The sequence below is a fragment of the Catharus ustulatus genome, chromosome 10 (genome assembly GCF_009819885.2).
Source record: "Catharus ustulatus isolate bCatUst1 chromosome 10, bCatUst1.pri.v2, whole genome shotgun sequence".
Lineage (NCBI taxonomy): Eukaryota > Metazoa > Chordata > Aves > Passeriformes > Turdidae > Catharus > Catharus ustulatus.
In genome coordinates, this window is record NC_046230.1 from 16474776 (window position 1) to 16499563 (window position 24788).

The window sequence follows — 24788 nt, forward strand, 5'->3', positions numbered from 1 at the left end:
CCCCGTTAGAGTGCTACTTGAACGGAAGCCGTGCTCGACCTCGGGTCTCCACCAAAAATCCCCCAAGCGGCCGCGCTCCCGCTGCTGCTCCCGAGCGTCCCGCGGGCGCTGGGCTCGCTGGGCTCCGGCTAAAGCGAAAGCGTCGCACACTGCAGAGAAATGACAAACACAACACATCTGTCGTCCCCAACAACCCCCTTCCTCTGGGTTTCATTGCTGGGGAAAAGGAAAAAATAAACCAAACCAAAACCCCGGAACAGAGCTGCTGCTCTGGGGTCCGTCCCTCCTCGGTCACTCGCAGAGCCGGGAGCCCGCTCCCCGCCCGGGGCCGGCACCGGAGTCGCACAAGTCAGGCAGCTCCAGCCGCACTCACTCCCTGGGAATTCCATACTGCATTTTAACTACAGGGAAGCCGTCTCTCCAGCATATCTGTACCACCTCAAGTGTCTCGGGAGTACCATCCCTGTCTTGCCACCAGGCTATTTTTAATGACGAGTCGTATTAGCAGAAGGGTTTTCTTCCTAATTTATTACCCGCCCCCCCCCTGCCCGCCCCCCAACCTCCTTGCTTTAAAATGTTTCGGTTCAGGAGCTCAGCTGAGAAATCAAAATAAAAGCAGCACCCGGGGACTTGGCGTCCAAGGTGGCCGCTCCGTGGGCTCGCCAGTGCTGGAATCAGTAGCTCCGAGCAACTGCACCAGCGGACCGAGGGCACCGTGACCTGCGGTGGTTATTCTCGTAAACAAATTTCTATTAATCACCAGGCCCGCGAATGCCTTCACAGCCCAGAGCGTGCCTTCCCCCGCTCCCCCCCAGCCCGACCGGCAGCTCGCAGCCCAAAATCCCGGCCGGGAAAGCAAAAGGAGCGATCCGAACCAGCCCCAAAGCCAAGCCTTGCTGCAGGCCCCCAAGAAATAAACACGCGAGGCTGGGGGACAGAGCAAGAAATCTCCAGAGATTTACATCCAGGGAGCCACACTTGCAGTGCGGAGCGGGGAAGGCTGGGGTGACAGGTCCCCTCCTCTGCACCCCCTGCGAAACCCACCCGGGACACCGATTGCCAAGGATTTGCCTTGTTCCCCCCCTCCCAGCAAAGGCCTCTGCCCAGCAAGAGGCAAAAAGTGCAGAAATAAAATCCCTTTCCAGAAAAGCCAAAGCGATTTTGCATCCCCAGCACAGTACAACAATTCCATACAAGCAAAATATTTATAGACTTACAGGTTATTTTGCAACAATAACAAAACAGCTACACAGAATTAACCCACCACTTGTATGTCCTGGAAAGGAAAAGAGAACATAGATGGAAAAATAAAAAAAAATTTAAAAAAGAGAAAATCGTCAAAATATTTTTTTTTTGGTCTGGAGAATTCTGGCAGAGAAAAGAAAAGAAGAAAAAAATTAAAATAAAACCAGAAACTAATACAGGGAGCTCATGGGGAACCGTCCTTAAGGAAGAAGCTTCTTTCCCCAAGAGTAAATCCCATTGGAGGCCTGAGCCGAGTGTGGCTGTTTGCAAAAAATTATTTAAAAAAAAAAGGTGAATGAGGAAAAAAAATAATTAAAGAAAAAAAGTAAAAATCCAGAACAATGCAGCTGGCTCCTGGCTTTGCTCGCTGGGTTGTTTGGTTGGTTTGGGGTACTTTTTAGGGGGGGAGGGTGTTTTAGAAATGCGAAAGTGACCCCCCGCCCCAAAGTAAATAAATAAAAAATACATAAAAATAAACTATAATTAAAAATACATATATATGCATATACACACATATTTTTAAAAAATAAACAAAAGGCGCATTTTTTTCCAAGATCTCTTCGTTCCTTTTCGGAGAGGTTTGGGAGGAAAAAAAAAAAAAAAAAGAAAAAAAAAAAGAAAAGCCCAGAAGCGGAGGCTGGTGGTGGTAGGGGGTGTGATGTGTGTGTGCACCGCCCGGAGCTGTGCCCGGGACCCCCCGGTTTCCTCTCCCGCCGCCGCCGCCGCCGCCGCTGCTCGGTCCGCGCCGCGCGCGCTGCTCCGCGCCCGCGCGCCCCCCACGTCACCGACAGCACCCGCCGCCACGTGACCCGCCGCCCGGGCACGACCACTGCTGGAGGGGGGGAACGGGGAGGGGGATGAACGGGGGGCGACACGGTGCGACCCCCGCCGCCGCCGCGGCCCCCCTGGGATACGCGGCCCCCCTCGCCGACCCCGATGGCGACCACTCCGGGGGGCCGCGCACACCGGGAGGGGCGCGGCGCGGGGGAAGGCGCGGAGGGGGGAGGTCCGTGGCCCTCCCCATGCCGAGCGCGATGGTAGAGTCCGCAGCTCAAATTCCGAGAATTGGGCTCTGTTGATTCTTAGAACTGGGGTTCTTAGAAGTGGTGATGCAAGGAGTTTCTAGGAAAGCCCGGAGACCAGGTGATTGCTGCTTCTATTGCCGCGGCCGATTTTACCCTTTAATTCTCTCGCTCGCTTTTTTTTTTTTTTTTTTTTTTTTTTTCTCTCTCCGTTTTTTTTCCCTCCTCTTTCCCTCCCTGCCCCGCTCCGACGCTTGGCGCGGAGCCGCCTCTATATATTTCTACCCATTTTTTTTTCTCTCCCTCCTCTCTCCTTCCCCCCCTTTCCCGCTGCAGGTGCCCTTTATTTTATTTTTTTTAATTACTATTATTTTTGCCATCTCAATTTAATTTTTTTCTATACCTTATTTATTTATTTATTTAATTCACATACACATCCCCCCTTTTTCCCTTGCCTGCTGTCAGGCGAGAAAAAATTAAGGAAATAGGGGTGCCTGCATGTCTTTAACGCTGGGAGCGTGTATAAGGGGAGGGGAGCGGGGTGGGTGGGAGTGTCTCCCCTCGCCGTCCTCTCCCGGGGATTATCGGTTATCTGGGATTATTGGCTTTCCCGCACGCGTGACGGCCGGGTGGGGACGGGGGGGAACGGCGGCGGCTCCTCTGCACCTGCAGCCGCTCCGCGGGCGCAGGACGGCGGCGAGCGCTGGCGGCCGCCGGGCTTGTGGCGTGACTCGGGGTCCGCTCTCAATGGCTGGATCCTTCGGTCGGGGTGTGTTATTTTTCTTAGGATTTTTTCTTTTATCTTTTAAATTTTTTTTCCTTTTTTTTCTTTCTTTTTTTTGGGTTTTTTTTCTTTTTTTTTTTTTTTTTTTGGATGTGTGCGTGTTGTGTCGCTGTTGTCGTTTCGCCGCCGCACGAAGCCGCCGCGGAGCGGGGCTGGCGGCAGCGCGGGGGCTCGGCGGCACCGGCCACCGGCCTTTCCGCACCAGCCCCCACTTCTCTCTGTTTCTGTTATTAAAGCATTATTATTGTTATTCCGTCCCCGGCGCAACCGCGAAAGGGCTGGTGCGTTTTGCAACCTGTGGCGGGGCTGCGCCGTGATCTGTCAAGCCCCGGGCTAAGAGCGGGCGGTGATGGAGAAGACTTGCGGCATTTCCCTGCCCGGGGAAGGGGGGAGCCCGCGGGGAGGCTCGGCCGCTGCCGGCCCCGGAACACCGCGGAGCGCCGGCCCGGGGCGGCGGGGACCGCGCTCGCCTCGACGGGGCGTGCGGGGCGGCTGCCGGCCGGGACCGCAACCGCGGTGCGAAACTCGGGAAGGGGCAGAAGTGTGTGAAGCCCCTCTGAATATCACGCGTAGGGCTGAAAATAATAATAATAACACCACCACCACCCGCGGGGAGGAGCGGGCGTCCCCCGCCGGGAGGAAGGCGGCGGGCGGGGGAAGCGGAGCGCAGCCGTGCGAGGGATGCGAGGGCCGGGGCGCGGTGCGTGCGGAGCCCCCCGCTGCCCCCAGCGCAGCCCTTGCCCTGTGTTTACTACCGCGGCGGACTTGGCGCGGGGACAGGCGCTCGTAAATCTGCCGGCGGCAGCCGCGGGGCTGGCCACTGGCCACACGCTATTCCTGGAGCGAGCGGCCGCGGGGAGCCGCGCAAGCCCCGCGCCGCTGCGCCCCCGAAACCGCCGGGAGCGGACGGGGAAGAGAGAGCGCTGTTTGTTTTGGCTTCTTGGTTTTTTTTTTAAATTGTTTTATTAGGTGCGCGATCTTGTGTGCGCATATGGTTATTTTTCTTTTTAATTTTTTTTTTTCAAGCTCTCCCCCTCCCCCACTTTAAAAATAAAAGGCAAAACAAAACCGAAAAAGCCCAACTTTGTTATGAAAACTTTCGTGGTCGGACGGCAGCGACCTCTCCCGGCCGCGCCCCCCCCTCCCCGCCGTTCCCCCCCCGCCTGTAGTTTGCAAAGTCACAGTATGAAATGTTATGAAATCGCCTCTTGGGAAGGAGGGAAACAGAAAGCAAGGCGTTTGTTTAGAAAAATCCGCGGCAGCCTCTCAGATGTGCCTAAAAAGCTGCCTTTGACCCCCCCTGTTGCATTTCCAGGGAAGAGGCAAATCTGGGCTTAAAACCATGAGTCAAAATCAACAAAAACAAACCCATCCCCGGTTAGTTTTTTCCACTGACTTCAGTAGGCGCAGGATCAGTGTGATGGGAGGCTGGGGACAGAGGATGAGCTTCAGTGAGAAGCTGCTACATTGGTCCGACATCTGTCTTGGGCCAGATTCCTACCTGTGCCAGTGGAAGTGTCAGCAGGGCCGGGTTTGGGATCAGGCCCTTATTTGATCTGGGAATCTTACTGATTTCTCTCCTGAGCTTTTAAATGCTTTAAAAATTATTATTTGCCACACCGTTCGAAGGATTTAAAGGATAAGAGCTTCAGGAGCAAATGCAGGCTCCTTCCTCCAGTCATAGAGGGGATTACAGTTCAAAAATTGCTCTAAAAATAGTTTAGGGGAATCCTCTCTTTATATATGCATGGAGAGGTAAAACCAGAGATTGTTATTTTCTCCTAAGGGTAGGATTGCAGGTTTAAAAACTTGCATTATAAATGGCAAACATTTTGTCCTATGAAATATATCACCAAGCCATTAAAATATTCAAAAGGTGTCTAGAAATCTTCCAGAAGAATGCATTATTACATCGTTTCAGTAAGAAAAGAGTTCATCTCTTGCTGTTCAATTTTGATTGGCAAAACAGATCAAAGATCTCAAGATGCATTTCAATTTCCAATCCCCCTCAGTTCTGACTGAGTCAATATTGGGAGAGGAAGTGGAGGTTAACTGGTTAGTTATTATTGTGAAGGAAGAAGTTGGAATGAGAAGTGATTCTCCCACCCCAAAAACAAAACAATAAAAAAAAATCCGTCAAAAGTCTTTGTGACACTTTTTAGACGTCCCTGTTTGCAGTGCAGGGAGGATTCAGCCGGCTGTTGGATGGTACAAAAATAAACCTAGCAGAAACATTAAGTTTTTCAAAACAAGGCTGGAAAAGCTCATAAAAATAATGTTGCTCAGACGCGTTTTAAGAGAAACAGAATTGCATCGACAAAATTATATGTTTTCCAGGTTTGGTTGGGGTGTTTTATTTTCCAAGGGGAAAAATTGCTCCTGCAGCAAAGCGAACTGGTGCCATCTAGTGTCACCTCCCACCGCTCCGCGCGGGGCCGGAGCCTCGCAGAGTGGGAACATGTTTATTAACTGCTCGTTAAAAAAAGAAAAAATAAAAATGCTTGCCAGCTTGGAGGAAGGTGGCAGAGGAAACTCTGGATGCCACTGAACTTACTTAAGGAGCCTAATTGGAAACAACCGAGTGCTTATTAAAGTCACTGACATTTCCATATGGAGTTCTCTCTGGGTCTGGTCATGAAATCACATGTGAAAATCTTTCCGAGTTGTGGTGTTAATCTGCCCTTGAATTTTTGCCTAATTTAGGATGTATTGTAAAGCTATGTAGGTTTGTTTTTTTTTTTTCGCCTTTTTTTTTTTCCCTTGGGTGGGGAAAGCTTTCAACCTCCAAGGCTGCAGCAGCCCAATATGAATTTGTAGGAATAGTGTTTGGGTTCGGAGGACTTTTTTTTTTTCTTAGTAAACAGTAACATTATCCTCAAAACCCCATACAAATACAGGTGGTAAAACTTTGTGTGCCGGACCTGTGTGGTATGACTGTCCTCTTATTTTATTTGGATTCTCCATGAAAAAGAAAACCTTTTTACAAAGTCTATAGATTAATAAAGTGAAGCTCCAATCAGTAGATGCATTTCTCAGTGTCTGACTTAGATGCTTTCATATCTTTATGGTGTAAAGGTTGGAGAACTTTCATGCCTGTTTTAGTCCATATGCTGCAATACCTGGGCTGGGAACTTCACTTGAAAACCTTTTACTGGTTCAGCTGGAGCCTGAAATGTTGTTTTCACTTTTCTGAGAAGTTGGTAAAATCTAAATTTGGTGGAAAGTTGCTTGTGTGCTCATAACCTCTTGCTCCATTTTATAGTAGCAAGGGAGTCTATAAACGGGAGCCTTGTATGCCGAGTGCCTGTATTCTTCTCTAGATCTATTTTTAAACCATTCTTCTGTTTGGCAAAAAGTGACACTTGGTTTCCATGTTTACAGCAGGCATTGGCAAACCTCAGGAGTTCACAGTTTGCAGTTTGGTTAGATCAGTGTCCAAAAGTCAGCATCTGACCAGTAAGCTCCTTCAGACTGCAAATTTAGACTGCAAATGTAGTCCTCCTTTTTCCTTTTATTCTTTTCTTTTTTTTTTCTTTTTAAAATCCAAGCTAGATCCTATCTGTTAGCTTCACTGCAGGACACTGGCAGCCAAAAGACCCATACCCCTAAATTGGAGCAAGTGTGTAGTCTTCAGGACTGCTTTAAAACCCCAGTAATCTCAGCGGAGCTTCCCATTTAAACCAGAGAGAGAACTAGGGGCGTTTGGGAGAGGGTAGGAAATTTTTTTTATCTATATTGTTTTCCTTCCTCTCTTTCTCCTGGTTAGTTGGGCTGTCTTTGGACTTTGTGCTGGGGAATGTTGGACCCCAGTTTATGGAGGAGAGAGCTTGAGACAAGCACGCTGCAGGACAGGGGGTTCTGAACGGGTCCTGAAGAAGGTGTCTTGTAGGACTAGATACCCTTTGAAAATGCATCTCCTTAAATCTGTTTGGCTAAATATAGGGGCAAGGGAGTGTCTCTGCCGTGGCCAAGGCACCCCAAGCTGTGCAGGTGTCTCATCCCATCCAGGCAGGATGTCAGAGCAGTTCCTTACTGCCAGAAGGAGCTGTGCCACCCTCGGCCCCAGCAGTACAGAGTCAGGGAGGGTCAGGTGCCAGCTGGTAATTTTCTGTCCCAGTGCAGGGTAGGGATGATCAGACACCTCCTTGGAGCCCAGCAGGGCCAGCGACCCAGCTCAGCTGGGGATACCCAGCTCTGGCTGTACCCTGCTCTCGGGTCAGCATCTCGGTGCAGGGCTCAGTGTTGGCAGGGCACGGACTCTGTCTTCTGCTCTCTGGAGCAGCTCCCTAGATTTCAGCCAGGACACATGGTTCCTGCCTTCCCTTGAAAAATTAATGTGCCAGATAGCTTGGGGTCGTTTGAAATGCTGAGGAAGGCTCGACTCCTTGCTTCCCAAGGGCATGCGCTGCCTCTGCCTCACAGCCAGAGCTTGGCTCCGTAGAGGGCAGGGGAGTCCTCTTTAGTAGGAAAACATTGGAGGCAGTTTTAGCGTGCTTACCCCTCCCTCCTCTGCATTTTCTTCTGCAAAGACCAAAACAATGTGGAGACTTGAGCTGGGCCAGCTTTCAAGGGCAATCCTTTAAACCCTCTTTTGAAGTATGAACTATAAAGTTCCCTGCGGCGCTCGAGAAAATATGCAGTTTTCCTGGTTCCAAATGCTGATAATAAACCCATCCAGATAATGTATTGCATTTCCTAGAAACATTTGTTTGCTGGCAGGAAATTGGATCAGATTGAGACCGCTCGATAGAGCGAGTGCAATCCGCTCACGGAAGGGTACGGTGGAAAATACGACAGGGCTTGCACTAGTGATGCTGCTTTTGATCTGTGCTGACGCTGTGGACTTCTCAGTCTCTTCCTGGGTTATTATTAACCCAGACACGTTTTGGCTTAGACACTAAACAGAAACTACTAAACTAATAAAACTCCTCTGTGACAACTAAAGGACACTTAGTGCCCCTGGATTGCATGGTATCAGAAAGCTGAGCTGGGTGCTCACACACCTGCAGCCAAAATAAAGCATCTTCTTCACCGTGGCATGTAGCACCCATGGCTGTGCTGGGGAGCTTCCCAGACCCCACCTCATTTTCTTGTTTGTCCCCCTGATCCCTGTTCAGGAGAAACCAGGCATTCCTTGGCAGGGTGGAGAGGCAGCTGGCAGCACGCCCTGGCAGGCAGCAGGGATGTTCCCATGGGGCTGGGACCCTGCAGGGTGCAGGACTGGGGAGGAGGAGGGCAGGATGGAGCTTCCCCTGGGCGGGCAGTTTCGCAGCACTGTGTGGGATGAGGCTGTGGGGAAGGAAGACTTCGCCCAGCCACCCCTCTAAGGTGATGTGAGTGAGTCGGCGCTGCAGGCTCTGGAGGGGTAGGAGATTGGGGCCCAGGGAGGGGGAGTGTTTGATGCCCTCCTCCCTGCCTATGTGATTGGGGGTGGGAGAAGGGTTAAGAGCACAGGGTATCCCCTGTGCAAACAAGAATAGGGGAGCAAGGAGTTCCCCCTGTGCACAGAGTGGGAGGAGGATGGATGAAAAGAGATTCCTTCTGACTGGGAGAGTAGATCAATGGAGAGGCATGGCGGAAAAATGGATTGGAATCTCTGGTTCTCTCCTCTGCCCTAGGGAAAGTGAGCAGAGAGGGTCTCCCCTTTGCCTGGGGTTGAGCTGAAAGAGGTTCCCCCACACGAAGGTGCACCCTCCCTGTGCTCATGGAGCTGCAGGGGAGGCAGAGCCAGCTCTGGGCTCCTTTCCAGGAATGGGTTTTCTCGGGGAGGTGCCAGCAGGGAAGGGCTGTTCCCTGAACCGCTGGGGCAGACCCATTGCCTTCCTGGAAGGCAGCAGCAGTGACTGTCCCGTGTGGCCACCCCCAAAATGGGCCCTGTGCCTATTCCAGACCTTCCTCTATGGGCATAGCCAGCCCTGGCACACAGCCTCGAGCACTGCTGGAGAGCCTACACCTGCAAGGTACTGGACAGGAAAACTGGAATGGGGGTGTGGGATGATGCTCTGCCCCAGCTGAGCCTGGAGGAACTCATGGGATTTGAGGGAGGCTTAGATGGCAAAGACCATATTTGGCTGCAGTGGTTTTTTCTCCTCCCCATCACGGGTCTCTGGTCTTTGTGGCCATCCTGTTCTCTCTGGTTTGAGTATCCTCCTATGCTGGATACAGAGCTAGTGCTGTGCTGGAAGAGGGGACTGGAGGGGGCAGGGTTAACCCAACTCAGCACAGCGAGGGGAAGGAAAGTCCCTTTCCCTTTTCATGCCCACATCCTGCAGCCAGGAGCTGCTTGGGATGCACCTGCCCAGCTCTTGGGGCCCAGCTTTTGGGGCTGTGGATGTTGCAGCAGCGCTGTGCTGGGAGGGATAATTTGGAAGGGTGGGAAGGGGGCTGTGTTGGGGTCCAGCTCTGGGAGAGAAGCTGGGTGTCCCCCTGGCAGTGCTGTGCCCTCACTGTGAATAAGGGGATTTGGTGACAGTAGCGGCTTCTCACATGATGCTCACAGGTACAGAGTTCATCTGGCTATTTGTAATTTCGTTGGTTTGCAAGTGCATCACCTCCTCACCTCTGTGACACTGAGGTGACTCCCCGAAGCCTGGCAGAGTATGTCTGCCACTGTGGCTGAGGTTGGGGTGCTAGTCAGCTGCCCCAAGCACACACATCTGCTCATGTGGGCACAGGGGTGTGTGCTGGGCTCCTTGCAGAACACTGTGAGTCCCTTGGCTTGCAATTGACGGTAGTGAGTGGCTGGCAGTGAGCATGTACAGAAAGGTCACGGTCTGCAGTATTTGGGAAATGAGTCACTTTTTGTATGTGCATAAAGTTTTAAGCTGGCCAGGCTGAGAGCAGCTCTGAAGATTTGTGTTTGATGGCTGGAATAAAGCTATAAGACAAAAGGGGTTTGCGTGTGATACTTTGCCTTAAATCTCTTCATCCCAGTGGCTCTGAGAATGGGAGAGTAGCTTGGGCTCCAGACCCACACTCTCCCACAAGGGAGAGGGAAGGCAGCACTTGACAATCCCTTGTCTCAACAGGGATTATTTGGCTTCCTGCAATTGCCGGGCAGTCTTAACAGTCTGGGGGTTGGTCCTCAAAATAGTGTGATGAAGGCCTTGTTGGCTCATTTATTTATTGTGCTTCTACCTGCTGAGGCAACTGCCTGAGGACCTTCTTCCTGCATTGGTGCCAAGGCAATTTGGTTTGGTTTTAAGTAAATTTTGGAGGATTAGTATGAGTTCTGGAAGGCAGTTAACTCCTGGGTTTCCTTGCTGTTCTGTCCCAGCTACATTGCTGGGTGAAGGCAGTGCCTGGAGACAAAGCTTGTGGTTTAAGGGAAGGCTTTGGCAGCAGCAAGGGGAAGGAACAGTTGTTCTGCATCCTCATTGTCTCCACCACTGGCTTCCTATGCAGTCCTGGCCAAGTCTCTTTGATACTTGATGCCTAAATCCTCCCATCTCTGTTCAGCAATCCCATCCCAGGGTGTTTTCACTAGTGGCTGGAGTATGTGGGTTTTTGAGCAGAGTGACAGCAGATGTTTGTGTGTATGTCATACCTGTTAACAAGGTGCTGGGGCTATGGCATGGGTCTTGAATGTGGCACCGGACAGGAATTCAGTCTTGGCAGGGGAAGAGTTATCTCTGAAAGAAGTGGTGAGAAAATTCTCGCTTGACTTCCCTTCCCCACCTGCCTTTAAGTTCCTGAGTCATGGAAATGAAAATCTCCTTGGCATACGCCCATGGTTTGGGCTAGAGGGTGTGGATGAAGCTATGATTGGATTCTCAAAGCCTGTGATTGTGATAAGAACTTACTGTACCGGAAGAAACAAATGTTAAGCTTACTGGAGAGTAGAAGGTTTGTTATCTCTGCTTTTATCCAACTGATACTTGAGCTAAATAGCAACCTTGTGACCTGCAACAGCCAATTCATAGTTACCAGCTAATGTGGTGGTTTTTCTCTTGTGATTTATTTGTAGGTTTGAAAGAAACTTTTGGACTGTGAATTGAGGCATTGGGTATGTAAATTTAAATTTTGTGTTTCCCCTCCTAATCTCTCCCTCCCTTTCCTTAATGCAATTTTTCATTAGACCCAGCTGGAATTTGTTTTTGGGATAGCAGCTGCTCTGTAGAAACTGCTGTGCATTCATGTGCCACTGGGGAAGGAGGAGCCAGGATTATGGGAGGGGGTTGATAGTAGAAGAATTTGACACCAAAGATGCACATTCCAGCCCAAACCTCAGGGAGACATGGGCCATCCTGGGTGTTGGTTGGGATGGCACCTCTGAGATGGGTCAATGAGTGTTGTGTTTGGGGAAGGCTTCATGTTCCTCGACTAACCCAAACCTTGCTCAAGGGGAGGGGCTGGGCCACGATGTGGGTAGCAGCCCTGCAGGTTAGATGAGTTCTACTCCCTCAGTTAATTGGGAAATCGTGGACAGGTCTTCTCCAGAGTGACCAGCACCTGGGAGTAGGAAAGTAGTTTCCTGGATGAGGGTTGGTATGCCACTGTGGGCTGGATTTTTTAGATGTTGAAATCATTCAACTTCAGTTGGGACCTTAAGGCTTGTTTTGATTCCTGTGGCTGGATTTACAGCCAGACATCACACAGGCAAGGAGGATGGCTCCTGAGGGAGGCTGGAAGACTAGAAGCGATGTTGGAAGCATTGTGGAGATAAACCTGAGTGGGCGGAGTGGACTGGGGTGGGGCTGCCACGGGCGAGGCAGGGAGAAAGAGGAGATGGTTGGCTAATCCTCAGGAGGGTCTGATTGCCTTCACCCACCAGCTTGATGGGTGGGATGAGACGTGCCAGGTCTCGCCGTCAGCCCAGGGGATTCACTAGGCAGCCTGGCACGAGCTTGGTGCAGTGCAGGACTGTTTGCCTTGGGACCAAGGAGCTGCCCCTACCAGGAGCAGTTGGCCATCTCTTCCCTGGGTTTAGGGAACTTTCCTGGCTGTTCTGCACTCTCACCTTCCTCTGATGCTTGTCTCACCCAGACTCAAGATGGCCTCTCCGGCAGACAGCTGCATCCAGTTCACCCGCCACGCCAGTGACGTCCTCCTCAACCTCAACCGCCTTAGAAGCCGGGATATCTTGACTGATGTTGTCATCATCGTGAACCGGGAGCAGTTCAGAGCCCACAAAACAGTCCTGATGGCCTGCAGGTGAGAGCAGGGTCCTTCCCTGGCTCCCTCCCTGCTCCCTCAGGCTTTGGCCTCCAGGAGCACTGCTGCAGTCTTGTGGGGCTTGTGGGATTCACGGGGAAACAGGCAGGGAAGCAGAACTGAAAGGGGCTGCCAAGAAATTTGTAGCTGTAATGGGGTTAGAGCTGAGACTGCTTCCCTCCAGTGTGCTGCCCTCACCTCTCCTTGTGTACCCACATCTGCCCACACACAGCCCATGGAGAGCAACGGGAGCACAGCAGATGTGAGGCACATCCCTGAGGGCAGAGCACAAATGTGCCACAGGGACAGGATAGCAGAGGGAGGGCTGGATGTTCACTGGGGTGGGTGAGTCTTTTGTGACCGAGGTGTCCCCTGCCACTGCTATTTTTAGAGCTATTCCTCCCTGCCTCCCAGACTGCTGGCTGCACCCACCTTAGTTGATAAATTTTTTTTCTTTTTTTGTTAAAGCCTGATGGGGTCTGAAATCCCATTCCAGCTCCTAAGATTGCTGGAATTGCTTCCCAATGAATGCTAATTAATATCTCACCATTGCCCAGTTGAATTACAGTAAATGCCTTCCAGGTTCTCGTGCTGACATGGTGTAAAGATTTCAAAAAGCCAAGCTTTGACTATTAAAACGTCTGAAAAATGTTTTGCCAACATTTCTCCTTTTTTATTTTTCTGGTTTAAGACTGTGTGAATGCCCTGAGAGACTTCTGAAAGAAATGAGTCATAGTGGGAAGGGGGTGGTGGTAAGAACAACAATGGAAAAAACCAAAAAAGCTGGGGAATTACTAAATGGAGGCATTGGGGAGTTGTTGAGCAGGTGAGATCTAAAAGCAGACTGTTCCAGTTGGGAAAAGTGCAGTGCAGAAGACGCTTACTAAGCTGAGAAACCAAGCTTGATAATAAGGGGGAAGCTCAGGGAATTCTGTAATTGCCTCCTCCTCCTCCCTTCCAATTCACGAACCCCTCTGTACTCAGGGATTTCATACAAATTCTCCTTTTTGCCTTTGAATTGTCGTAACATTTATCCTCTCTACTGTCTCCCTTCTGCAGTGGCCTGTTCTACAGCATCTTCACTGACCAGCTGAAGTGCAACTTGAATGTCATCAACCTGGATCCTGAAATTAACCCTGAGGGGTTTTGCATCCTCTTGGACTTCATGTACACCTCCCGCCTGAACCTGAGGGAGAACAATATCATGGCTGTGATGGCCACAGCACTGTACCTGCAGATGGAGCACGTGGTCGACACCTGCCGACGGTTTGTCAAGTCTAGGTGAGTGCAGTTGGTGAACTTTGAAGAGCCTGGGACTGTGTGTTTGGGTGGGTAGGAGAAGAGCTGACAAAGTATCTGCAAATGTATCTTTATGGGCTGAAAATGACTTCAGTGTCTCTCCTGTTTTGCCTGATTGCAGTGAAGCAGAGATGGTGTCTGCTGTGAAGACCCCAAGGGAGGAGTTTTTGGCAGGACGGATGCTGGGCCACCCAGAGGTGATGGCTTATCGGAGCAGAGACGTCTCAGAGAACGGCATGCCTCTTCAAAACGGGTCCCTGTGCAACGGGAGGGCCTTTGCACCTGGCTTGATCAACAGTTTGTCTGGATCCCCCTACCACGGATACAGCCCTCTCCCTCTAAACAGCTTCCTAGTGGATGATGAGTTGCGGGAGATGAGGATGCCTCTCTCTGAACTCTCAAGGGCAGGCGCCTTCCCCAAGGAGAGGATCCTGCCGTGCGACAGCTCCAGGACAATCCCCACTGAGTACGTGAGAACCATTACCGACATCTCTGCCAACATGTGCCACGCTACCATCTATGCTCCAAAAGAAGGTGCTGCTGAAGAAGCCAGGAGTGACATGCACTACAGCGTGGCCTCTGGGCCCAAACCTGTCATCCCTTCAGTCCGGAACAGCCCCTACTTCCCTTGCGATAAAGTGGCCAAAGAGGAGGAGCGGACCTCTTCAGAGGATGAGATCAGCCAGCACTTTGAGCCCACCAACACACCCCTGGACCGCAAGGGACTCATCAGCCCTCAGAGCCCACAGAAGTCAGACTGTCAGCCCAACTCACCAACTGAGTCCAGCAGCAGCAAGAATGCCCGTATCGGTCAGAACTCCAGCTCCCTCTTCACCAAGAGCCCCACAGACCCCAAAGCCTGCAACTGGAAGAAGTACAAGTTCATTGTCCTCAACTCTCTGAACCAGAACACCAAGCAAGACAGCACTGACCAGAACGAGATGGGAACCCTCTCTCCTCGCACCTACGTGCCCATGTCCACTTGCCAGCAGTCCATGGAGCCAGAGCATCTCAATGTGCAATCCCCCACCAAGATAAGCGTGAATGGTGAAGACTCTACTATCCCACAAGCGAGCAGACTCAACAATATTGTTAACAGGTAAGAAGACTTCTACCCCCATGCCCCTCTCCCCTGAGAAACAGGACTTCCTGCATTGTTGATGAGGGTTTGGAAGTGTGAAATATCTGTAGCACTAGGCTGACAAGTCCAGTCATGAGCAGATGGAAGCCCCAGCATTTGGTGGAGGGTTGTCAGTGAGTGCCCACTGTCCCCACTGTAGTGGTGCCAGTGTGGACTGGCAAAGGAACTGGGAACATTTGGTTGTAAATCCCTGGGTAACTTTGGGAACTCTGAATTATTTCTGGAGCCTGGATTTGCCTAGCCTGTGTTTCCACCAAACTTCCTATGCCTCAAGCTTTTTGTTGGCTGTAAGCAATGGAGTGGCCCAAGTATCAGGGAATAGTATGTTACCCTCTGGACCTGGATGTTCCTAAAGACATTCGAGGTCATTTGGTGATGGACATCTGAAGGTTTGAGGCTTAAGGACCTGTTGTTGTTCAGGGCTATGCTGTGCAGCTCACCACAAAAATGTCCTGATAAAATGTGTGTGTTCCTTGTGTCGGGAGGGGTGCAGGCAATGATTTGGTATCTCGAGCACAGCAAGAGCCTTCTCACAGCTGTGTACATTGCTCTCCTTCCACAGGTCCCGGGATGGGTCCCCTCGGGGCAGCGAAGGGCAGTCCCCACTGTACATGCATTCATCCAAGTGCAGTTCCTGTGGCTGCCAGTCCCCACAACATAGTGAGATGTGCCTTCATACCCCCGGCTCAAACTTTGGAGAAGAGATGGGGGAAACCCAGTCTGAATACTCTGACTCCAGCTGTGGTGAGTCTTGCATCATTGGTCACTTTTTCAACCAGCAGCTGGGGGGCTGTGCCATGTAGGAACCCATCACTGAGTGCCCTGTGATCTAACATGCAGTCAGACCTGTCCCAGATGCTGGTGCATCCCACAGTGCTTTTCAGCCCCCTCTTAACAGCTGTGTGCATGCATATGAGGGACACATGCACATGGGAATTGCTACCTTCCTCCCCTTCCCCAGCACCATCCAGATGCCTTGTGCAGGGAGTTAGTCACCTGCTGCAAACCTGGCAGGTAAGGACAGGAAACAAGTGCACCCCACCCCACCAGAACCACAGGAGAACAAGCCTGACAGATGTAATGACCCGTAATGGGGATTGGGCAAGCTGGCATGTCTCATGCATCCGTCATGATATCTTTATTATCAGGGAGCCCAGTGTGCACATCTGGGGAAATGCAGATAATGAGGCTTGCAATCTTATTGCAAAACCCCATAAGCCCAAAGACAGGTATCTGTGCACTCATCTGCCTGTAGCTCAGGAAGGGGGAATGCAGCATTGCCACCTGTAGTGTGGGCAGAGATCCAAGGAAGGAGCCTCACTGTGGTAACACTCAACACAACATTTAATAATTGAGCATCCTGCTGCTGGGGGAACCTGTCTTGTTATTTGGGTGATGGTCATCTTCCCAAGCTCAAGGCAGACCTCTGTACTTGGAAAGGTTAAAGACCTCTAAAAGTGCAGGAGTTGCTCCAGAGCTGTGCATCCTTCAGAGGATGCCTGATGTCTTGAGTGTTTTCATGGACCTCTCTGAGAGATGTCCAGGTGACATGCTGGCTTCTTGGAAGCAGCCTGTGTGCCACAGAAGGACAGAGAAAGCTCTAAACTAGAGCTCATGATGACTTTGCTGTCAAACCTTGCATGTTGTTGCTGTGTGCACAAGGCCAGGTGGTAACAGCACAGTGCAAGCAATGTGAACACCTGCACTTGGCTGCTTGTTCCAGCATTTGCTCTGGCTGCCCCTCTCCTCCATCCCAAGTCCATCCCGTAGCCTATCAAGAAGGGGACCCATGCACTGCCCATCTGATTGCTCCCCTCTCTGCCCTCCCAGAGAACGGAGCCTTCTTCTGCAACGAGTGTGACTGCCGGTTCTCCGAGGAGGCCTCTCTCAAGAGACATTCTCTGCAAGTCCACAGTGACAAGCCCTACAAGTGTGACCGCTGCCAGGCCTCCTTCCGCTACAAGGGGAACCTCGCCAGCCACAAAACCGTCCACACAGGTACAGTGCTGGCCATGGGCACAGCTTTGGGGAGGCTGTGGGTTGGTGAGCATGTGGGTGTTTATGGCTGGGTTTGTGCCTGGTGCAGCATCCTCTGCTCTGTGTCACAAGCTGCCCCTGATGAGAAAAGCAAGGTGCTTTACTTGGCACTGCCAGGGAGCCTTTGGACAGAGCACCAAACCTGGGAATGGGGGAGATACCTGCCCTTGCAGCAGGGGTGGAACTCAACTTCCTTTGCTCTAAAGCACTGGCCACCACTATTTTTAAAGGTGTCATGCAAAATTCGTAACTGGGAGCAAATGCGTGGCCTCCAGGAAACTTTGTGGTAGACTTAAGCAAAAAAAAAAAAAGAACATTTAGGGAGAAGTCTGAGATTTATTTTTACATCCTAGAAATATCCAGGTCACATCTACCTTGGCATAAACTCTGCTGATGGGAAAATCTCTGAATGGATGGACTCTGTAAATCAGCATAATGAAAGCTGAGAAGGGAAGAGGATATTGAGGGTTTAGTCATTTGCTGACAAACTTATTTTACTTCATGCTTTTAATGCTTAACATGTCAACAGCCAGTTCACAAGCTGAGGAAGGGAAGTCTGGGCTGATGACTCTGCTGCTGCACTGAATTAGACCCAAATTCCCACAGACTCAGCTGAGCTCCAGGAGGGCTGCGCAGGCGGCTAAGACAACACAAGTACCAGGGCAGTGTTCAAGGGTGTTTACTGACAGCTGTAGGGAGATGTAGGTGCCAGCTGCTGTCACAGGGTCAGGAGGAATGATGCTGTTAATCCTTGCTGGCAGAGCTGCCTGACTTCCTCTCTTGCCCTGAAGGCTGCAGCTCCCAATCCAAAAGAGAAAAGCTGCCTCCTGAGCTCACCCTGCTCTGTAGACACCCTGCCCAATGCTGATTGTCCACAGCCATCTCCAAAAGGGACAGGAGTCAGGGCTAGTGCTTCATGCCATGGGATCTGGCACCTGAAGGGACTTAACCCTGGGGAGCAGCATGGATCCTGGTTGCTGAGCACACCTGTAGCTTATCCCTCACCCTTCCTTTTGGGCTCTGCAGGAGAGAAGCCGTACCGCTGCAACATCTGCGGGGCACAGTTCAACCGACCAGCCAACCTGAAAACCCACACACGCATCCACTCTGGGGAGAAACCCTACAAGTGTGAGACTTGCGGGGCCAGATTTGTCCAGGTACGTGTAGCCTCTGGGACCTGCGGTGCCTGGGGAGGTGGGATATGGTTAAATCTTCTGCCCGTGACTGGCAGATCTTCACCGCCAAGACTGGTCATGCCTCATGGCAGGGAGGAGGCTGATGATGGCCCAGCTTGCTACCTTGGGCAGCTCTTCCCAGGGTGTTGTGGGATAAATATGGACCTTAAGGTCCAAAAGGGACAATATGGCATAGGAAAGAAGCCTGACTGTTGGTTGTAGCTCCATTTTTTCTTAAAGACTGGAGATATCAGAGCTCAGACACATGGCCCTGACTCCCAGCTATAAACCCAATAGACCATAGAAGCTGTCTGGGCAGAACCCCATTCCCACAGGGATACCCTTGCTCCCAGTGGGATGCTGTCCTGACCCAGAGCTGTCTCTGCAGGTGGCCCACCTCCGTGCTCACGTGCTCATTCACACCGGGGAGAAGCCGTACCCCTGTGAGATCTGCGGCACACGCTTCCGGCACCTGCAGACCCTCAAAAGCCACCTTCGAATCCACACAGGAGAGAAACCCTATCATGTGAGTGGCCCTGCTTTGTTTGGTGGTAGGGAATCTCAGCTTGGGCTGGGGGACAATGCTGCCAAGCCTGGGGGGCTGGGAAGACACAAGGGCATTCACACAGGCTGGTTGCAGCATCCTGATGCCCTTTGCCAGCCTCAAGAGGCCCCACACCAAGGTCACATTCCTGCTTCTCGTGCCCCATTTCCCTCCTGGGCATGAGCTGATGCTGATGTGGTATTTGTTCAGGTGTGGCTGTGTTGGAAACACTGACAGGCAGCCCAAGCTGGGTACATCTTAGTTGCTCTTTTCTTCCACTCCATCTGGAAGAAGGTCACACTTCTTCAAATAGCTATGGCTTAAATTACAGCTGCCTGTGGTGTGTAGGGATGGGGGAACAGAGCAGATAGCCTGGCCTGAGCTCCCCTCTGATGGTGATAATCACACCCAGCAAGCAGTCTGCCCAGCCTTGCTTCCAGGGCTCCCAGCTCTTTGCTGGGGCTTTCCTGGCTTTCACCATCTGCTAGAAAAGGAATCCAAGCAGGGCTTGACATCCAAACATCCTGGAGCCATCCAGCTCAGCAGAGGCCAAAAGCAGCTCCAGAAATAGCCCTGTAGCTGGTTTGATCACCTAGATATGGAACTTGGTGCTACATCTATCAGAGTCAGAGTCATCTCCTGAGGGACTTTGCTCTTTGGCAATTCCATAAACCAATATATGCTGAAAGCTCGGGATGGAGAGCCCCAGGCGCTGCTCCTCCCGCCGTGTGTGTCCTGGGACCTCTGGTGGAGAGCAGGCATTTGGTGCCCCGAAGGGAGGACGGCGTTTCACACCCTGTCTCTTTGCCCCACAGTGTGAGAAGTGCAACCTGCATTTCCGCCACAAAAGCCAGCTGCGGCTCCACCTGCGGCAGAAGCACGGGGCCATCACCAACACCAAGGTGCAGTACCGCATCTCGGGCAGCGAGGTGCCCCCGGAGCTCCCCAAAGCCTGCTGAAGGCACAGCATTGCGCAGGAGCAGCTCGTCTTGGGGGGCACGGCGGGGAGAAGCTGTCCAAAGGATACCTGCTACACTTTAAAAGAGAAAAAAAGATTTAAAAAAGAGAGACAGAAAAAAATATTCATCACATGATGGAGTGCCTCTAAACCCATAGTACAGATAGGTGGAGAAACATTAGAAATTTAAAAAAAGAAATTTACAAATACACGGGTTTTATTTTTCCCAGTTATGTGAAACAAAAAGAAAAAATAAAATTATTCAGATCTTACTGTATATAAAACATAAAAAAATTTAAAATAGTCATTTTAAATGTCTGTGCAGTGGAGTGTTGATAAACTCTGGAGTCTAACCTTCACAGCCTTTGCCGTTTGAAGATGAGGAATGTAATGTTGATTTATGGGAACAGATTTTTTTCTTTTGTATGCAAAATGTGTGTTCTTTTAAAGAGAAAGTATGCTATTAAAGAGAGGGCTTTAACTTTTTTAACCAAAGGTGAAGGAATCTATGGCAGAGTTGTAAATATATATAGATATAAATATATAAATATATATATAAAATAAATATATATAGACCTTTAAAAAAGCTATATTAAAAATATATAAAATGCATTAAAGGCTCAGTTGGACTCTGCAGGCAGAAGCCACTCTGAGAATCTTTATTATGATAGAGCACTTAAGGAGATATTTTAAAGTATTGCATCTGTACAAGTAAGAAAATATTTTGTCTAAATGCATCAGTGTATTTGTATTTTTTTGCAAGTGAAGGTTTACAATTTACAAAAAAGTGTGTATTAAACCAACAAAGCTGCAGAAGGAATTTAAAATAATAATAAAGTGTAATTTTTTTGTTCTAGTTCTCAGTCTGTATATATGTAAAATGTGGTTTCGCACGGTGCCTTTCTTTTCAATGGAAGTTTTCAGTGTATGGACTATATTGAGCTCAGTTTCTTCAAGGTACAGCCTGATGTTGCAAAAGGAGTTTTGATGGAACTCTCTAGTGGGGGAATGTTCTATTTTTTTTGTTGTTTTGGATTATTTTTTTGTTCTTATTTTACATGCTTGTGTTATAAACAATCTCGGGAGACAGGGTTTGGGCTGTGTCTAAACTGCATTAATGCATTCTGTAAAATATAGCTGTACAAATAAAAGAATAAAATGAAGAAAAGTGATGTATGATGGAGTGGGAGGTCTGTTCTTGCCTGTCCTTCTCCTTAAGGTGCCTGAGGCAGGGGCTGAGCAGCCTGGTGTGAGCTCTTGGCTTGGTGTGGCTCTGGCCCTGTGTTGAAGGCAGGGCCCTCATTCAGCCTCCAGTGAAGGTGGTCTCTGCCAGGGGGCCTGAGCAAGACTCAGCTTTGCTCTGGATCCTGGTGGGAACTGTGCCACCCCCTTGTTCCCTTCTGCATTGGCACTGAGTAGCCAGCAGGAACAGGGCAGAGCCTGGGAGAGCTCTTTGCTGACCAGCCCAGGGCCAGTTCCAGATGGCTGAGGAGTTATTTATATTTCCTGGAATCCAGGGCACTTGCCAGAATTGCTCAGGGAAGATGACTGCCTGCTGCTCCTCTCTCTTCAGAGCCTGGGATGGGAGGGCTGCTGCTCTGCCTGCCTTGGGGGATGATTCAGGGGAGCAGGGTCTGTAACCCCATCCAAGATCAGCTCTGTTTCCAGCCATTGCACGCTGGCTTTGGGCCAGAGCTGAGACAGCCCAGCCTGAGGGAGTCCCTGGCTTGCCCTGGAAGGGAGAGGAGCTGCTTTGCTGTGCTTTGGGTGGCTGTGGTGTGCTGGGAGAAACCCTGAGTGCCCAGCCCTGAGCTCTGTGCAGGCAGCCATCAGCTGTGTGCTGCTCTGCTGCTTTCAGAAAACCAAACAGCCTCACACTGAAAGTTTGTCTGGATTACACAGACAGGACTGGCTGGAACCAGCGCTGGTGTGGAGTCCAGCCACAGCTCAGCACGGCCCGGGGTGGGGTCCGAGTTTCATTTTGGGTTTAGTTAATTCATGGATAACTTTGTCTTGGGGCTTGCCAGATGAATCACAGTGGGGGGACTTGGAAGCCCCAGCAGGAAGGGGAGGGCCTGGCTGTTTGCAGGGTCAGGACAGGCTCTCTTAGGAGGAGCTGGAGATGAAGAGAAGGATGTGTCAACACACCATGGGACAGAGGTGGATGGGAGACAACCAAAGCAGCCTTGCATAGGAGGAAAATGCCAAGAAGAGGGGGTGAAAATTTGCTGTTTTGCAGCATCCTTGCTGCTCTGACTTGGCCTTATGATGTCCACAGCAGGCTGAGACAATTACTGCTGACATTATCTGAATGCTTTTAGAACCAGGAGCTATGAAGATGCTTTTGGGCCCTATCAGTGGGATCATGATGACCAATAACAGCAATGCTATTCTTAGAGAAGTTTCTCCTGAGGAATTGTCTTGCTTAGCATAGCTCTGGATCTGGACAGGCTGCTGGACCTGGATAGAGGGGCTGCACTCATCTTTGTGGGCTTCCTGCTTCTAGGTCTGCTGTTCTTCCTTAGGACATCTTTGAGCTCTTGCTTCATGTGCTCATCTAAAGGCAATGCAGCTGTCTTTTCCTGTTTGCCTCTAAATAAATTTACACATTGTTTCGGGCTGAAAATTAAATTTTTAGCTTCTACTCTGGTCTCGCGTGACCCCACCTGGAGTGCTGTGTCCAGCCCTGTGGCCCCCAACACAAGGAAGACCTGTTGGAATGAGTCCAGAGGAGAGCCACTAAGCTGGCTGCGGGGTTAGAACGTGTCTTCAGAGAAGACAGGCTGAGAAAACTGGGGCTCTTCAGCTTGGAGAGGGTTCCAGGGAGACCTTAGAGCACCTCACAGTACCTAAAGGGAGCCCACAAGAGAGCTGGAGAAGGACTTTTCACCAGGACATGTAGTGATAGCACAAGGGGGAATGGCCTTCAGGTGAAAGAAGTTAGATTCAGATTAACTATTAGGAAAATATTCTTACTCATGGTGGTGGTGAGGCACTGTTACAGGTTGCCTAGAGAAGCTGTGGATATCAAATCCATGGAAGTGTTCAAGGCCAGGCTGGATGAGGCCTTGAGTAACTTTAATTACTGTGCAAAAGTAATTATAATTACTGAGTAACTATAATTACTGCAAAAACTGTGGAAAGTCTCTCTGTGCGTGGCAGGGGGTTGACGATCTCTAACATCCTTTCCACACAAGCTGTTCTATGCTTTTCTGACCCCCAGCTCCTCTGGCTTGTCCCCCCGCAGACCAGGTCTGCTGGCATGTGGAGGAGCCCCACAAAAAGGCGAGGGCTGAGCAGTGAGCTGGAGCCAGCCTCTCCCTGTGCTCCTGTTTGGTTTGGCTGGGCAGGACGGCTGCCTGGCAGCCTGCAGCAAGCGCCTGCCTGCTGTGGGGCAGGCATTTCGTGAAGTGAGGTCTCCCCAAGCATCCTGCTGGGCAAGAGCCTATTTTTCACCCTGAAGGCTGAGGCCAGCATGAGCCTCATGACCAGCTTACTTGTGTTAGACACAGGTGGCAAAAAATGACCACAAATGGAGCACTGCCTGAGGGTTGACGATAGCAAAATCTTGCTTTCCGGTCGACCTTATTCCCTCACTTGCTTTCCCTTTCTACCTTTCTCTGGTGGGTTTTTAATGTTTAGTACAGCTGGCTGTCCTCACAACAGGGTTTTGACACACATACTGTTCTCTTTTGACACATACTTGGGTTTCTCCCCTCCCTGCTTGCCTTTGAGCTCACCGCCTCTCTGGTTACTGCAGTTGTCACTTTTGGAAGGGGCTGGGCTGGGCTGACAGCTCCACTTGCCCCAGACAAGCAACTGTGTAGCCACGACCTCTATTTCCCATTGACTTGCCCAGCTGCACTTGCAAAATAAATACTGTATTTTCCCGGAGCATGGTTTCCTCCTCCTGACGGACTTTATTTTTTTTTAAGCAGTGATGTCATGGCTTTTCCAGGCAGTCCGGGTGAAGCGATAGCAATCCGCGGTCAAAGGCCTGGGCAGCTGGCACGGGTGGCGTTTGGAGAGGCGAGGGAGCCGTCACACACAGAGCTGCCCTGCACCTGCTTCGTGCCCACAAACTCTGAGCTGCTCAGCCCTGCCCGTGGCTGTGCTGCTGGGTTGGAAAACCCAGCTTCAGAGACGGGCTGGCACTCAGAGGGAAGATCACCACCAGGCCTATGAAATGGCTGGTTCCAGGACGGCCCAGCATGGGAATGGGGGCTCAGACTGCAGGGGAATGATCAGGGCTAGGGGAGGATTTGTTTTATTTCTCCTGGCAGAGTTTCTTCTGGCCGCTGCATTCTGCCGAGTCTCCACAAGAGGGCAGTGGAAGACGGAGTTTAGGCACGCAGTCCTGGAATTACGGAATAGGTTTGGTTGGAAGGGACTGTAAAGATCATCCAATTCCAACCGTGGACAGGGATACTTTCCACAATATCGGGTTGCTCAAAGCCTCATCCAGCCTGCTCTTCCAGGTGTGGAGCATCCACAGCTTCTCTAGGTTACCCATTCCTCACCACCCTGACAGTAAAGAAATACTTTCTTATATCTAACCTAAATTTACCCTATTTCAGTTTAAAGCATTCCCCTTTGTCCTCTCCCTGCATATCCTTGTAAAAAAGTCCATCGCTGACTTTCTATAATCCCATTTAGATACTGGAAGCTGCTAAAAGGTTTTCCCAGAGCCTTTTCCAGGCTGAACAGAGATGGTGTTAATAGAGTGATATACAGAGATAAAGCAAAGTGCGCAGGGGCTGGGCGGTCGCTCTCAGCCCGTGCGGCTGGCGGGGGCTGTGAACAGGGGCTGGGCGGTCGCTCTCAGCCCGTGCGGCTGGCGGGGGCTGGGACCGGGGGGCGGGGGGTGCCGCCCAGCCTGCGTGGCCCCGCTGGCCGGGGGCTGGCCGCTCCTGCCCCCCTCGCGGCTGGGCTCACGGCTCGCACTTTTTTTTTGCAGCGAGGAGGTGAGTCGCATGCAAAAAGTAATGAATTACAGGCAGTTTGCAAACATTTTTCACATACTGGTGTAGCCTTTAAATGCAGCCCCAGGTGTCCTCCCTGTGCCATGGGGCCCCGCACTCCCGCCCGTCCCCGGCAGGCGCTGCTCGCAGTTCCTGGCTACCACCGCACGGCCGCGGGTCCCGGCTTTCCCTGTCCGGCAGCCACAGCTGCCACGGACCCGGGCACTCCCACCCGGCGCTGGCTGGCGCAGCTCCTCCTCCATACCCCCCGTGCTGTGTCGGCGGCAGTGGCTGCTCTCTGCCTCATTCTCCGCACCGCCACGCGACCGCCACGCGACCGCCACGCGACCGCCACGCGACCGCCACGCGACCGCCACGCGAGCGCCACGCGACCGCCACGCGACCGCCACGCGACCGCCACGCGACCGCCACGCGAGCCCCGCGACGCGTGACCCACCACGAGTGGCAA

The 24788-nt window shown here is 51.2% G+C and overlaps 1 protein-coding gene across 1 annotated transcript; it reads left to right on the top strand.

Annotated features, from left to right (window-relative positions):
- Positions 1-2304: 2304 nt before the first annotated feature.
- Positions 2305-20534, top strand: BCL6 (BCL6 transcription repressor). Its single transcript, XM_033068987.1, has 10 exons — positions 2305-2388; positions 11018-11056; positions 12037-12204; positions 13264-13485; positions 13625-14602; positions 15207-15388; positions 16475-16642; positions 17708-17838; positions 18245-18382; positions 19216-20534. Exons 3-10 carry the CDS (start codon positions 12044-12046, stop codon positions 19357-19359), a joined length of 2124 nt encoding a protein of 707 aa, XP_032924878.1. The 5' UTR covers positions 2305-2388; positions 11018-11056; positions 12037-12043; the 3' UTR covers positions 19360-20534.
- The last annotated feature ends 4254 nt before the right edge of the window (positions 20535-24788 follow it).